Source organism: Lactuca saligna, chromosome 8, assembly GCF_052625555.1.
Source record: "Lactuca saligna cultivar CGN05327 chromosome 8, ASM5262555v1, whole genome shotgun sequence".
In the NCBI taxonomy this organism is placed as follows: Eukaryota; Viridiplantae; Streptophyta; class Magnoliopsida; order Asterales; family Asteraceae; genus Lactuca; species Lactuca saligna.
In genome coordinates, this window is record NC_136424.1 from 159,260,329 (window position 1) to 159,276,325 (window position 15,997).

General features: G+C 35.5%; 2 protein-coding genes across 3 annotated transcripts; one reads left to right on the top strand and one right to left on the bottom strand.

Moving 5' to 3' along the window:
• Positions 1-4,992: 4,992 nt before the first annotated feature.
• Positions 4,993-11,503, top strand: LOC145010956 (NagB/RpiA/CoA transferase-like superfamily protein). 2 transcript variants are annotated; one of them, XM_078969549.1, is made up of 7 exons: positions 4,993-5,619; positions 7,515-7,649; positions 8,784-9,115; positions 9,954-10,698; positions 10,791-10,887; positions 10,964-11,018; positions 11,175-11,503. In XM_078969549.1, exons 1-7 carry the CDS (start codon positions 5,109-5,111, stop codon positions 11,235-11,237), a joined length of 1,938 nt encoding a protein of 645 aa, XP_078825675.1. In that variant the 5' UTR covers positions 4,993-5,108; the 3' UTR covers positions 11,238-11,503. The 2 variants fall into 2 exon arrangements, with proteins under 2 accessions (XP_078825675.1, XP_078825676.1); XM_078969550.1 differs by lacking the exon at positions 4,993-5,619 and adding an exon at positions 6,893-7,345.
• Positions 11,504-11,799: 296 nt separating this feature from the next.
• LOC145009167 (putative inactive receptor kinase At1g48480) lies at positions 11,800-15,209 on the bottom strand. The gene is made up of 2 exons (XM_078967843.1): positions 13,913-15,209; positions 11,800-12,593 (listed from the first exon to the last, which is right to left on the bottom strand). The coding sequence occupies exons 1-2, from the start codon at positions 15,138-15,140 to the stop codon at positions 11,989-11,991; spliced, it is 1,833 nt and encodes a 610-aa protein (XP_078823969.1). The 5' UTR covers positions 15,141-15,209; the 3' UTR covers positions 11,800-11,988.
• Between the last annotated feature and the right edge of the window lie 788 nt (positions 15,210-15,997).

Below are 15,997 nucleotides of genomic sequence, written 5' to 3' on the forward strand. Positions count from 1 at the left end.
GTGGAGTTGTTAAGCAAACAAAAGGATAAGAAGGAAGAGAAACATTACTCGGATCTCAAGGAGGTGATTGCCAATGCGAAGACAAGTGTTGCAATGGCTACTTTGGAGGCTAAGATCAAGTTGGCGGAGGATATGGAGAATGCAGGTTCCTGGGATGTGGATGGTTGTCGTAAGGCACTGGCCAAATTGATTGGCAAGCCTAATACTGTCAATTAGGATCCCGTACTACTGTTGACCGATGGAAGGGAGAAAAAAGACGCAGCTGATGATGACTATGCTAAGGTCTAGGTATGTAGAAAATTAGTTTAGGTAGTTTCTATTTTTATTAGTGATGTAAAACCATGAATCTTTTGGTCGGGTTGGTGCGCAACCCCTTTTATGAATGATATGGTAATATTTTCCTTCTATATCTCTTCATTTTTTCTGCATGATTGTTATGATATTAGGATCTTTAAATAATTAGGATCCCAGAAAACTTGGTTCCTGAAAATAATCCTGAGGCAAAAACTTCTTAGTGGATTATCTTTATTGTGCTTGGATTGTGATAACCAAATGATTTTTGCTTAGGATCTTGGAAAGTTTGGGATCCTTAAATTTTACTTAGAGCTTTTTGAGAAAAAGGATAGACGAAACCTGATTATCTTCAGGTTTTTCCTTAAGCTTCATGAGCTCTTCAACCTTAAAATCTACTGAGTATAAACCCCAACTTCTAAAAGAACTTAGGATCGCTATTGACTTCTGATGATAAGGCTCTTCATCAACGTGGATCCATAATGATGAGGATCCTTAATGATAAAGATCCTATAGGGAAATTACCTTCTTAGGATAATCTATTCAGGTTATAAACTTTGACAATATTCTTCGGTAACACCATAAGTTCAATTGATAACACGTTAATGTTATATACCGGGGAGGATCCAAATTTATGACATATTTTATGGGGAAGATCCCTACTTATGATACATGAAAATGTTATGATTCGTGTGTATTTTTTTTCGGAAAAATCCCAACGTGTGGTAACATAAAGCCTTCACGAATGGAAAACTCAAAGACTTCAATGGAGGCGGGGGTATCATTGCCGCTATGTAGTGGTTTGAGAAAACAAAGTCAGTATTTGAGATATGCGCATGCACTGAAATAAACAAAGTAAAATTTGCAGCCTACACCTTCGCCGATAGAGCCCTAACATGGTGGAATAACCATGTCAAGTCACTAACTCTACCAGTCGCAAATTCTATGGGTTGAGAGAACTTAAAAGCGATGATGATAACGGAGTATTGCCCAAGGGGTTAAGTACATAAACTAGAGCAAGAGCTTTGGAATCTCAACATGACCTGTTCCGATATCGTCGCTTACACTGCAAGATTTAGTGATTTAATCGTGTTATGTACAGGGATGGTTACTCCATAGAAAAAGAAAATAGAAAGGTACATCTGGGGATTATATCCTCAGATTAAGGGAACATACTAGCTTCTAACCATATTACCTTCAACAGCGCATCACGCTTGGCACAACGACTCGTCGATCATGGTGTCTGCCAAGGCGTAATGACAGCCACTCTGTAACGCCCTGTTTGAAATTACTCGGTTGGGGCCTTAGAAACCAAAGGGGTAGGGGCGATTCGGTCTTTTATGGGTCCCGAGATTTAGCTAAAAGGTTTTATGCTTGGAGGTGTTGAGGGGAGCGTAGGGCTTCCCGCCACCTTTGCGTGGATATAAAGTTCATCAAAAACAGACTTGGAATAAATGAGTTATGTCACTTAGTACTTATTGTCGATTTTAGCCCCTAATGGAAATTAGTGACAAGATGATCCCATGCATGCAAGGTGGCCAACTCGAGAGTACGCCCAACGTAAGTTGGGGTACGCCCAGCGTAGATGGAGAAAATGGTCGCGGGTGATTGAAGACGTACGCCCAACGTATGCCCAGAGTCACTAAACCCTAAATTTTAGGGTGTGACACTATATAAAGAGCATTACACCCTCTAGGGTCAGCCTCCTTCTCATCCTTAAACCCCTCTTCGAAACCCTAACCCTAATACTGAGAGTGTAAGCTTGTAAGGCCATCTTGGAGTGCATTTTGGTGTTCTTGAAGAGGAGTGATCATCTTTGAGTTTCATTGATCAGGGAAAAGCTTTTGGATCCAGGTTCTCCAGCTCATTTGCAAGTCTTAGAAGGTATAAAGTTTCTACCTTGTTATCTCATAGCTTGAGATCTAGATTACGGCTTGTTTGGTGTTTTTATGAGCTTTTGGACTATCTCTTGGGAGTTGAGCAACCCCAGAGCTTAGGGAGAGTAGATCTGAGCTCCTTTGGTCTATTTACTTCATAAAAATGCAATCTTGATGAGTATTCTAACCTCATGCATGGATCAAGACCCTTGGAAAGGTCTTAATTGGTTGTTGAGAGCATATGGAGCATGCAAAGGCATATAGTTGCCAACTTTATGCCTTAAGACGTCTTAATGGACCTAGATCTGAAGTTTGATGTTGGAAATCCCGAGTATTAAGCACTTAATGGGAAGTAGCTTAACAGAGGAATACATTGGGCGTACATGCAAGTATGCGCCGTGTATACCACTTCCAGCCAGTACGCTTAGCATAAATAAGAGTACGCCTCAAATACTCATAAGTTTTGGGATTGTAGTGTTTTGGGCCTCGGGTTGGGCCAAGCAATGGACTTTGGGTCTTTGGGCTTCAGTGGGCCATCAGGAGTCAGATGTTTTGGGCCAGGAATATATTTGGGCTTAGGGTAAGACTCATTAAAGGGATTGGATCTAACTGAGCAAGTTGGACCATTGGTGGACCACTAGTGGGCTTGGAAAGCCTACCTAATGTTGGGTTTTATTTTGAGGATTGGGCCTAAGTTTGGATCATACTGGGCTAGGGGTAGAATGGTCAATTTACCCCATGCATGGATTAAGGATTATGGGTTGGGACCCAATTACTAATTGGGTATATTGTTTGGTAGAGGAAGATCGGGAAGTTGGCGAGACAGCAACAAAGGAATTCGTGCGGGAAGCTTCGACAGTGCGAGGTGAGTTTTCTCACCATACCAATGGGTCTAAGGCACCAAGGCCGGCTCATTTTTATGATAGTTGGTATACTTGTTGTATAGATTTGCGTGGCATATTTATGCAGTGATAAGTGGTAGAGATAGCTTTTATAGCTAATGGTAGAGATAACCTTTGTAGCTAAGGGTAGAGATAGCCTTTGGGGCTAACGGTAGAGATAGCCTTTGGGCTAACTGTAGAGATATCCTTTGGGGCTAACACTAGAGATAACCTTTGGGCTAACGGTAGAGCTAACCTTTGGAGCTAACGATAGAGATAAACTTTGGGCTAACGGTAGAGCTAGCCTTTGGGGCTAAGGGTAGAGATAGCCTTTGTGGCTAACGGTAGAGATAACTCGATAGCTAATTGATCTGTGATATGTGGTAGAGGTAGCCTTTGTAGCTAATTGTTCTTTATTATGTGGTAGAGGTAGCTTTTATATCTGATATGATATATGTTGTGTGTATTGTGTGTGGGGTATGCTCTGGGGGACTCACTAAGCTTTGTGCTTACATGTTTTGTTTATGGTTTCAGGTATCATCGTTTTGGAAAGGAAGGACTCGGATTGGTCGCAGTGCACACACTTATAATTTCCGTAATGAATGATTTTGGGATGAACTCTAATAAATGTTTTACTCAATATTTTAGCTATATTAAAAATGAAATTTTTACCTTTGATTTTTGGGTCATTACAAGTTGGTATGAGAGCCTTGGTTTAAGGGATTCGAACATACTTTCGGGTGTGTCTGAACTCAAACTGAGGATGTGTAAAGCTTTCAAAAGAAAATTGTTTTAAGTAAAGAATTTCTAAGACAAGAAAGGGTGTGGTGCATGCACTCAACCGAGCTCGAGTAAGTTTCCCCAAAATACCCACATTTGTTATCTATTAGATTTGATTATGAACCCGTGAATCGCATGCTAGTTAGGACTAGGGGAGATGCATGTATATGTTGTATGAGCTTATTGATTTGCATGCTAGTGCTGAGCAGTCAGCAATATGTTGGCCTGATATGTGGTGTTTGTAGCCATGAGGATATTGGATGTCATGCTGGAATGAGAATGATAATTGGTATTTGTAACTGCAATGTGTATGTTTTGAAAATTGTATATGACCCCTATGTTATTCAAAATAAAGTAACTCATCTGAATGTATACTCTGCACCCCCTGAATTCATAATATATATCAATGCTACTCAACTTGTCTCGAGTTAATCTTGAACGTACTAAATAACTAAATGACAATGAAACATAAAACTAATAAAGAAAAAATCCCGCTACTTGGCCATTCAATATGTGAAACATTGATGACATATCGACTTTGAAACCTAATGAGATTGACGTAACACAAACATTGATAACATCTAAACTATCATGATTGAACTTAAATACTCTTTCAAAAATTATTACAATAAAATATTACATTAAACAAAAACTCTTTAAACGTTATATTGAATGTTTAACAATGATAGACAACACTTACTATATACATACATCCATTGTGAATTACAATGACAAAAATGAATTATCACCCACCACTAGCGAATTATCTAGTTCGAAGTCTTATATAACTAATGCGATGACTAAAATTGCTATATACAAAGAAAAAATTATCTTTTTTGGTAGTCTTTTTTAATAGGCAAGATACTGTAATCTAGTTTGAAACAGACATTTTCGGTAACCGAAAGTAACTTAAATGTTAGAATAACAATTTGATCGATTGATGATAACAAAGAAAAGACATTGAAAGCGATGATTGTCTTTCGGTGTAAAGTATGATGACAATGACAAAAGTGGGAGTTTTAACTTTCGTTTGAGCTTAAATTGTTTTATCATTTTGGACATTCAAAGTTAAATGCCCAAAAATAAAAAGTAAGGAACTTTATTTTTTTAGTCAATTATTTTTGTTTATCCTCTTCTTTTCAAGGTTTATGATAAGTGTCCAAAATTCCTTCCATCACTAGCCAAACACACCGTACAAATGTCCACTCTATCACTCCCTTCTCTTCGTCCTCCATCATCTCCACACTAAACCCTAGACCCACCTCCATTCTGTCAATCAATGGATCCCCGCCGTGCCCCTCGCACCGTCATTGACCCCAAAGTCCGTCAAGTCGGATTTTTCGCTCCACCTGACCGCGCCCAATCAGGCCCCTTACCTCAATCCTCCGATTCCCCCTCATCTCCACCGTTATCGGACATTTCTCCCTCCGGTAACTCAATCTCCCCGGTTATGATCCCACCTCCCCGTCATCTCTCTGACCTCTCCTCCCGTACCATTCCAGCGGGGTTCCCTCCGAATCGTTTAGTATCGCCGCTTCACCGATTCTCCGGTGAGTCCATTATCCCTGTTGGCAGTTACAACCCCTCGGAGTTTGCATCTCCATCGGTCGCAGATTTTTTCGAGGATAAAAATGCACGGTCGCCGGGGCCGCGTCGGAGTCGTGGAGTTGGTGGGTCTGGGAAGTTCGCGTCTTCTTTGCCTGCCGGCGGTTTTGAGTTGCCGCCGGAAGTTAAACCAAAGAGCTTGACCACCGTTTCGGTTGTTAGCAACTTGCAACCTAATGTGACTGGTATGCAATCTTTTAGCTTTTCTCCCCCGTTTATTTTCTGCTATTTCTGTTTCGATTATGTAGATTCTTACATTGTACATTGATAATTCCAATTAAGAATGAGCTATCTTTTCATAGATAGGGCAAGAATCGAAGGAAATGATTTACCAGAAAGGTTTAGGATGGGTTTTTGATGTGGTTTTGCTGCATGAAGATGTAGTAATCACTATAATACTGCTTTTTGTTTGGAAAATTATTATGTTTTAAGCAAGTGATAGATCAAATCATCAAATAACTATAAAGCAAGTAATTTTATTATACTATGTGATAATCCATTGTGTTTTCAACTAGTATTAAACCGATTATGAGCTGAAGTAGGTTAAGATTGTATCTTAAGTATTTATTTTTCATCAACTATTAACTTATGAACATTTATACGAATGACCAAAAGATGTTGCCTTTTTAAAGAAAATTCCATTTTGAAGATATTCCGATGTTCCCAAATCACAACTTTCAAATCTTGTCATGTTTTCTTATTTTTTTTTGTTGTTTAATCAAGTGAAAGTTGGGACGAGGTATACAAGCATTAAAAATATAAATATTTTGTTGCAATTAGGCCTCTATTCATAAAAGATTGACTTTCTTTAATCCAAAGTGGCTAGGACTTAGGCTTCTTTTAGTTAGCCTTCATGAATTTTTATACTTACAATGGTATATTTCTATTTTTGTTTAAGAAATTGACTTTCTATTCATAAAAATATTGACTTTCTATTTTTGTAGCTTATAACTCTATATATCTATCTAGTAATTCTTCAATTAGACTGCATGACATGACCTGACATGACATGATAGATTGGACTATGATTCATCCTCATCATTGCAAATTGCAACTTTTGTTCCATTGACATCAGTCTCAGTCCTATGCACGTCAAACACAGTACAACTTTATCTGTTCTGTCTTGTTTTCTCCTGCGTACTTCACCATCATTCTAATAAAATATTAACACCTTTGATTATTTATTTTTTTGTCCGCTTTTAAGTTTGACCAATGCCATAAGTCAACATCCTTTTCTTTATTGCTAAACCTAACAATCTACTTTATGTAAACGGTTACATTTTTCCTAGAACATGTAATAAATATTTGTTGCAGTTATGAATTTATGATTTTCCTTCTCCATCATTACCCATAAAAATGTCCAAATTTTCGATTTTCCATAGTCGAATATTACAATAATAAAAATATTAGATTCTGTGCATTAAAATCCATGTACGATCCTTTATTTTTACAATTATGATTTCTTTCATTTTCAATTCAACCAAACACCCCCAAATCTTTATGTCCTTCTGAGCTTCCTCTAAACCCTAACTCTCAAATCTGCAATGGATTCACGCCGCCCACGTGGGGCGGCATTTGTTCCAAAAGTTAGGCATGTTGGATTCTTTCTCCCTTCGGACCAAAATACCCCTTCATCTTCTCCCCTGTTATCTGAACTCCCACCGGAAAATCTCCGATCTCCGGTGATGATCCTCCCTACACCGCTGCCCTGTTTTTCCGGTCAATGCTGCCCGATTCAGTCCACGGGCAGCAGCCATCCTTTGGATTGTAAGTTTAGTGGTGTTCAGGGAATGAGTCTTTTGCTTGGGGGTAAAATGGGAAATTTTGTTTCTTCTCCATCTAATGGTGGATTTGACTTGGCTTTGATAAAGCCGGAAACTTCATCGGAAAAAATCATAAATGATGTAACTGGTATGAACTATGAAGATTCTTTTTTATGTTTTTTTTTTTTGGTTAAAAATGTTTAAAAGGTGATAAGATTTTTTTTTTTTTTTTTTTTTTTTTTTTTTTTTTAAGTTTGATGCTATAATTGGAAAAATGAAGAAGATGTGACTTAATAGATGTTTATTTATATTTTCAGAAAAAGATGGAGATCAATCTAATGAGTCTCATGATGGACATGGAACAAATTCAAAGCCACTGAAAGAGAAAATGTCAAAGGCTGAAAGACGTGCTCTTCAGGAGGCTCAAAGAGCAGCAAAAGCTGCTGCAAAAGGTGAGTTTATTTATTTATTTATTATTATTGTTATTATTATTATTTTTAATATTTTAGTACTTTATCACTTTTATTGCAAATCTAGCTTGCAATTATCAGGTTAGAGTGGTTGGAAAAAATGGATAATAATTCTCCTTTTATGATTATTTTGAGTCAAAATTATCATATCGAGTAAAAATAATCGAAAGATGAATATGATTTTTCATGGTGCAACAATCACTTTGAATCCTTCCTCATTTGTATAAATAACCGAATTACCCTTTTCTAGATCATATTTTTAATATTGTAGACTTGTAGTATGTGGGTTTTTTTAATAATGTGTGAATAATCTTTTTTTTTTTTTTTTTACCGATATGTAGAATTTGTTTTTTACCTAAAAATAGTTTTTGTAAAAAAACATTAGCATGTAATTTGATTATATTTACAAGCATTAAAAAAGTTTTGCGAACAAGATGTCAATAAAGGGAGAATTTGTCATTTATTATTATTATTTACATTCCAAATCCTTTTATATATTTAGAAACCAAACAGAAATTTAACTGATTTTCATTCCATTTTTTGCCAATCAAACATATGACAAAACATTCTGCAAGGGTAAAACAGTCATCTATTCTCTTTAATTAAACTAGTTTGGCCCATTAGAAATTCTGTTTTGTTTTTGGTCCAAAATCCAAATGAACTGTTTAAATACGAATAGATGACTATTTTACCCTTTTGTTTAAAAACAGGCCAATTACATATGGACGGTTATTTCAGCACCATTTTAAATTTAAATCAAAAGTAACTGTTAATTTGATATCAATATAATTAATTTTCTTTTTAAAAATATAGTTATATCTAAACACAGGGTTCGAAACTCAAAAATCTTTTAAAAACTCAACATAATATTTACTAACATCAATTTAAATTCCCATCCTTTGTTCCAAATTTTGAGACAAACAAGTAAAACAATTCCATGTTTTTGAAAAATGTAATTAAAAGGGTCTTATTGTCTTAACCCTTAATACATTAAGTGGCCAATCTTTCACTTAATCAATTAAGTTCTGTAGTTTCTTCTATTAAGTAAAAAACAAACAACTCTTGTTAACTCCATTATCATATGTTTCTCATTATATTTCATGGATCTTTATCCAGGCGAAGGAAATTCAGGGTCAACAAAATCGGTGAAACCCTCAAAGGCTTCAGTTCAAAAGAAAGACAACGCCTCGATTGCAACTCATGAGAAAAGAGGTGGTGATAGGGCAATAGATAAGGATAGAAAGAAAGAGATTCCACATCCTCGAATGCAGTTTGATGATATGAGTCGTGTGGAAAAAGCTAATAAACGTGCAGTGGTTAAACAAACTGAGGTTAGGAATCGAGTTGAGCTTTTTAGACATTTACCTCAATATGAACATGGAACAAAGCTTCCCGATCTTGAAAAAAAATTCTTCCGTCTTAATTCCGTTCATCCCGCAGTCTACAAGGTAATTTTTTAGAAATTTCATATATTTTTTTTAGTTCAATCATTTGTTTTTTAGTTATTCATATTTTGTTTTGGTTGGTTTTGTATTCAATTGTTGAATTGTGTGCAATAATTGAAGGTTGAATGGAATTGTGCATTATGGCGGAATGAAATCTTGTTTATATAATCTTCAATAACTATTTTTTCAAAAATATAAAAATTTCAGTTACATGGGGGAGGGTGACAAATTTTTTTTTTTTTTGATTATTTGAAGGGTTTTATACAGAAAAGTCCCATTATTTTGGGAAATTTTTTGATACAGTAATAATTTTTTTTTTTGAACAAAAAAGTTCCGATTGTTTAATTTTACACGATAATCTGTCATTTCCTGTTAAAATAAAAATAATGACTTTTTCGTTAATTTTTTGCACAATATTAAATTATCGGGACTTTCTGTTCAAAAAAATTCCCAAAATAACGGGACTTTTCTGCATAAAACCCTTATTTTAATGAATATATATATATATATATATATATATATATATATATATATATATATATATATATATATATTTCAAATGACATGGAGATATGTAATTTATTTGGCAATATATCTTTATGTGATTAAAGTTCATTTTTACAAACTAATATCTTTTTCATTCTTTATAAATTTAATTCCATATACTTTTCTTATTCTACATAACAAGCATCATGTTTGAACGGCTCCTTCCATTCCTTCAGGCCAATCAAACATGATAATGGAATGTAACGACACATTCCATTCCCTTGCTCATTCCATTCCATTCCTTTGTGATTCCATTCCATCACACCAAACAGACTAACAACTTTTTTAATCCCAGGTCGGATTACGTTACTTAGCCGGCGACATATCCGGCGGAAACGCGCGTTGCATTGCAATGCTCCAAGCCTTCCAAGAAGCCATAATGGAATACTCACCACCACCGGAAAAAGCCCTAAACCGTGACCTAACCACCAAAATCAACAGCTACATCTCCTTCCTCATCAACTGCCGCCCCCTTTCCATCTCAATGGGAAACGCAATCAAATTTGTCAAAACCCGAATTGCAAATCTCCCATTAACCCTCTCAGAATCCGAAGCCAAACAAAATCTCTTATCCGAAATCAACCATTTCATCAACGAAAAAATCCTCTTAGCAGACAAAGTCATCGTACGCCATGCGGTCACCAAAGTTAGGGACGGAGACGTCCTTTTAACATACGGATCGTCTTCCGCGGTCGAGATGGTGTTTTTGCGGGCCCACGAACTCGGGAAGAAATTTAGGGTTGTTGTAGCGGATTCGCGCCCGAAACTTGAAGGGAGGTTATTGGTTAGGAGACTTATTGGGAAGGGTATAAGTTGTACTTATGTTTATATAAATGGGATTTCTTATATCATGCATGAAGTTACTAGGGTTTTTCTTGGGGCTTCTTCGGTTTTGGCTAATGGAACTGTTTATTCGAGGGTGGGGACCGCGTGTGTTGCTATGGTGGCTAATGCGTGTGGGGTCCCGGTTATTGTGTGTTGTGAAGCGTATAAGTTTCATGAAAGAGTGCAACTTGATTCGATTTGTTGTAATGAACTTGGTATGGTGTTCGATGGACTTTTGTTGCTTTCTTGTATCTATACGTTTATTATTATTTAATTTTTTTTTTTGTTTTTTTACTTGAAATTGTAGGGGATCCGGATGCTATAGCTAAAGTTCATGGTCGTGAGGAGATAAATGATTTGAAGGATATTGCAAATGATGAAAACCTCCAAATTCTTAATTTAACGTAAGTTTTACTCTATTGCTTCAATTTTCATTCTTTATGTCAAATTGTTGACATTTTTTTATATGTTTTGTTGAAGGTATGATGCAACGCCTTCCGATTATGTCTCAATGATTATAACAGATTATGGCATGGTGAGTTTTTTAAAGGTTAAATGCAAGAAATAGCAACGTACTTCCATTGTTTTTTTCTTTTCTAATCATAGCATCTTACATTAATTTCTTCCTTTAACAACATTGTATTTTTGAAAAATCTATCCAACTATTTGCAAATTTTGTTCATTTTTTCAGATACCTCCAACAAGTGTTCCTGTGATTGTGCGTGAATTCCGCAAAGAACAAATATGGATATAAATTAGCATCCGTGTTTGTATGTGATTGAAGAATGAGAATTATTCAGACTTTTTTTTTTCTTTTTTTTTTTTTGGCGGCAAATGGTTTAGGTTTTTTTTAGGTTGGTTTTAAAGACAACCGGACTCGTGAAGAGTGCGAACTTCTGCCTCTCAGAGCTTTGGTGTTGACTGTTGAGTATGTTGTGACTTTTTGACTCTTGTTGTGGTTTTGACACCTGTTGTGGATTTAGGTCAGTGATAGAAATTGAAAGTACTACATTTTTGTCGCGGATTATTGTCTGTTTGGATTAAAAAGCTTTTTTAAATCGAGACTTTTTAGTACAAAATGGAACTTTTGCTAATTATGTCTACTTAGGTTATTTTTTTTTAACTGTTACATAAAGTTTCATGGCTTGATTTTTCGGTTTTACAAATACAAGGATTTTAGGTTGAGTGTTTTAAAAACTTCAAATAATGAATTGATCAAACGTAAGTTTGTTTTTAATAAGTCTATATTTGATTAGTATTATATTGTTATATTTGTATATGCAACTAAGAACGTGGATAATAAAAAAAACAAAATCTGATTAATTAAACATTTTATTGGGATATTCCATTTTGATAAATACAATTTACCCACAAAATTACATCATACAAGGAAAAGAATATTGCTCTAGTAAATATCAACCAGAAAATAATACAAAAAAACAATATGAATAAACAAACAACAAACAATACAACAATTTTCAAAATGACGAAAATACCCCTAACTGTCACGAGTTGCTCACGTTATCACTTTCTGGTGTGTGTGCTTCTTGCGATCCACTCAAATGACAAATCTCCTCAATCTTACTAGCCACGTCATCCATACATGGTCTCTTATCCGGGTACTTAGCTGTACATTCTATTGCCAGCTGTAACATTTGAACCATGTCATCTTCAACATTTTGATACCTCAAAAGCTCAAGATCAAAAACCTCGGAAGTCCACTCTTCCCTAACAACCGATTGGACCCACCTTGGAAGGTCAACCCCTTCTTCGTTATTTATCGGGGATTTACCCGTGAGTAATTCCAATAATAAAATTCCGAAACTATAAACGTCTGCTTTTTGAGAAACTTTTCGGATATCGGTCACTTCAGGTGACCGATATCCATCTACACGGGTCGGCGTCATGGCGGGACCCACGAGTCCCGCCAGGCAAAAATCAGAGACCCGTGACTCGTAGGATGGAGTTAGCAGGATGTTTGATGATTTTATGTTTCCGTGAGAAACTTTTGGTCCTTGTGAATGGAGGTATGTGATCCCTCGGGCGGCTCCTAGCGCGATTATGGATCGTGTTTCCCAATTTAATGGCTTTCGACCGGCTCCACGGTTGCCTGTTGTGTGACCAAAAGTAGGTTAAAAACAAGGGCTAAATGCAAGAAATAGCAAAGTAGTTTTAGTTTATTTGTGTGGTTATATGAAAGAAATTGCAACATGCTTTTATTGATTTTTTGTTCTATCATTCTACTTTAATGTCTTCCTATTACAACATTGTACTTTGGATGGAACTTTTTAGTATGATATCTAACAAGAAAAAATGGAAGTATAATACTATTATTGGATTTTCCAAACAAGTATATGCCATATTTGGAATTTCAAAATGCATTGCCTTAATAAGAAATGTATTGAAATTACAAGGGTGTGAATGTGTAATATAAAGAAATGAAAGCACGATTCTATAATACACAGATAAATATAAGTGCAATGCTATTTTTTGCAATTAGCCCTTAATGTGTGCATTATAAAATCCTTTCTTCATTTCTTTTTGTTACAACATTGTATTTTCATTTTTTTTTCTTATTAAAGCACTGCACCTTTTAAAAGTCAACCCAATTATAGCATTATACTTTTGTTTTTTTAATCTTATTAAGATAATATACTATGAAAAATCTACCGAACTACCAAAGTGAAAATTACTCTTTATTTGAATAAAGATAGATTTATCAAAGTAATATACTCAAACATGACCCTTTGTACAAAATGCAAATATATATAGGAATTTTGACCCATTTACACCTACCAATGAAGTCGTGTGGTTTACAGATTAGTGTTAAATACAAGAAATAACAACATACTTTCATTTATTTGTCTATACTTTCATTTCATCTTACTAGAAAAATTTATCTACATATAAAAAATATTTTTAAATACAAAATAATTTTCATTAGTATAATTGAGTAGATTTTTCAAAATACGTCCTAATAGTTTATTTTTTTGGAAGTAAAATATTGTAATCAGGTAGATTTTTCAAAACTATAATATTTTAATTTTAATAAACAAATAAATGAACTTACGTTGCTACTTCTTGCATTTCAAAACTATAATATTTTAATAAACAAATAAATGAACTTATGTTTCAACGTCAAACAGGTAAAGTATAAAAAATATAGTTTTAAACAAAAGAGGCAAATGATATCCACCCGTTTGCCAATTCACCAGAAATGATTAATCCAGCAAATCCATAACACATATGAGAACACAAAAATGGATCTAAGATCTGAAAAAGACAGTTGAACTACACATATTTTCAATTTTGACTAACAAAATTCCAGATTCATGATGTGTACGAAAAAGATCCGTTTGAAAAAATGGATTTTGAAAAAAATTTAAGAAGAAAAACATGGAAAAAAAAAGTGAAAGAAATGATTTTTACCATGTAAGAGTGCAGAAAGGCTTCCTGTGGGCATGTAATCACAAACAAGAAGCTTCTCTTCGCCATTAAAATAGTAAGCTCTCAAAGGAAGCAAATTCTCATGATCCATTTTCCCAACACCCTCAATTTTCTCTTTCAATTCCTTCTCCGACATTGTTACATCCCTCAATCGCTTCACAACCACCGTCAGATCCACCTCCAACGCCGCCTTGTACGCCGTCCCAAACGTCCCTTTCCCCAACACCTCCGCCGACGCCCGCAATAGATCATCCAAATCGAATTTCCTCTGTTTTTTACCTCCGCCCAGAAACACTAGTTTCTTACTAACTTCCCCGGATTTCGCTTTTCCACCACCACCACTACCACCCACCGCCGCAGTCAACGACGGAAATCCGCTGCTAGAACTGTCGGCATTCTCATGTGGAATCTCAATTTGCATTTGCTTCACCTCACCCACATCCTTCGATTTCAACTCCTCATTTTGATTCCTCTTCTTACAACACAAAAAGAAGAAGATTAGCGAAACTAACAGAAGAATAAACAAAGATCCGACGACAATTCCAGCAATGGCGCCGCCGGAGAGTTTATTAGATGAACTCGACCCGGTATCTGACCCGTTACAAGCTTCAACCGGACTCCCGCAGAGAAAATTCCCAGAAAATTCGGATTCTGGGAAACCCACGAATTTTGAAGGTATTTCACCGGTTAATTGGTTGTTTGACACATCGAACTTAGCTAAACGAGTCAAATTATTAACAGAAGAAGGAATGGGACCGGAGAAGTTATTTCCGGCGAAGCTGACACGAACGAGATTCCCGAGCGACGAGAATAAATCCGGAATAGGACCGGAAAAGAGGTTGTCTTGGAGGTAGAGGTTTCGAAGGTTTGTAAGTGAGAAGATATCGACGGGAAGTTGACCGGAGAGGGCGTTGTAACGGAGGGATAGAGTGGTGAGCTGGGTCAAGTTGCCGAGTGTGTTTGGTGGGAGGACGCCGGAGAGACCCATTCCGGGGAAATGGAGCTCGACGACGCGGTTTGTTTGGTTGTCGCAGACGACGCCTGGCCATGTGCATGGCGTGGCGGGTTGGGAAATGTTCCAGAGTATGGAACGGCCGCCGACGGAGGAGCGGATGGCGAGGATGGCTGATCTGTCGGCGGAGAGGTCTGGTTTAACGGCAAGAAACAGCGAGAAAAGAAGAAAGAGAATGGAAGGAGCGTGGGACTTCATGATGTTTAGGGGGACAGAGACAGAGACTGATCACAAGTGGATATTTAGAAGAGACAACCTTCCTCATTTTATGATACGAATATAATACGAATATAACAGGTTGTGTTTAATTATCATCATTATTATTTTTGATAAAAAGGCTGTCTTAACTCTTAAGTTCTTAGGTTTGTTAATTGCTATATTCTTTTTTTTAAAGAAAAACTAAGTTGGACGTGCACGTTTTCTAGTTTTTTAAGAAAATTTTTCAAAAAAATTGAAATTTTGAAAAAGTGTTTGGTTCTTTCGGTTTTTTTAAATTTTCTAAGAAAATGAAAATTTTTAGTTTTCCAAATTATATGTAAATTAGAAAAGTGATTTTTACAGTTTTTCAAGATTTTTCAAATTTCTAAGATGAAAAATGAAAAATGTTTCGGTTTCAACCAAACACGTTTTTTATAATTTTCATTGAAAGTTGAAAACGAAAACTCAACTCTATTTTCTAAAAATATTTTCTTAGAAAATAAAAACAGTTTTCCATAAAGTCTGAAAATTAAGATAACTAATATTTGAATGGTCGTGACTAGTTTATATTTTGAAAATTTAAGTTCCTATGTTATTAAATTAAAAAATAGCTTATAAATTAGTTTTTTAAAAGTATATTAAGATTAATATATCAATAAACATATAATTTTTTTAAATATACTATTTATTAAATAAAAAATTATTTTTTTGAGGGAAATTGTCAGAAAATCCTAATATTTTCGGAAAGGTTTCATTTTAATCTCAATTTTTTTTAACAGAAAAGTCTTGATTATTTGATTTTACACGATAGTATGTTATTTCCGGTTAAAAGAAAAAAAAGATTTATTTGGTAATTT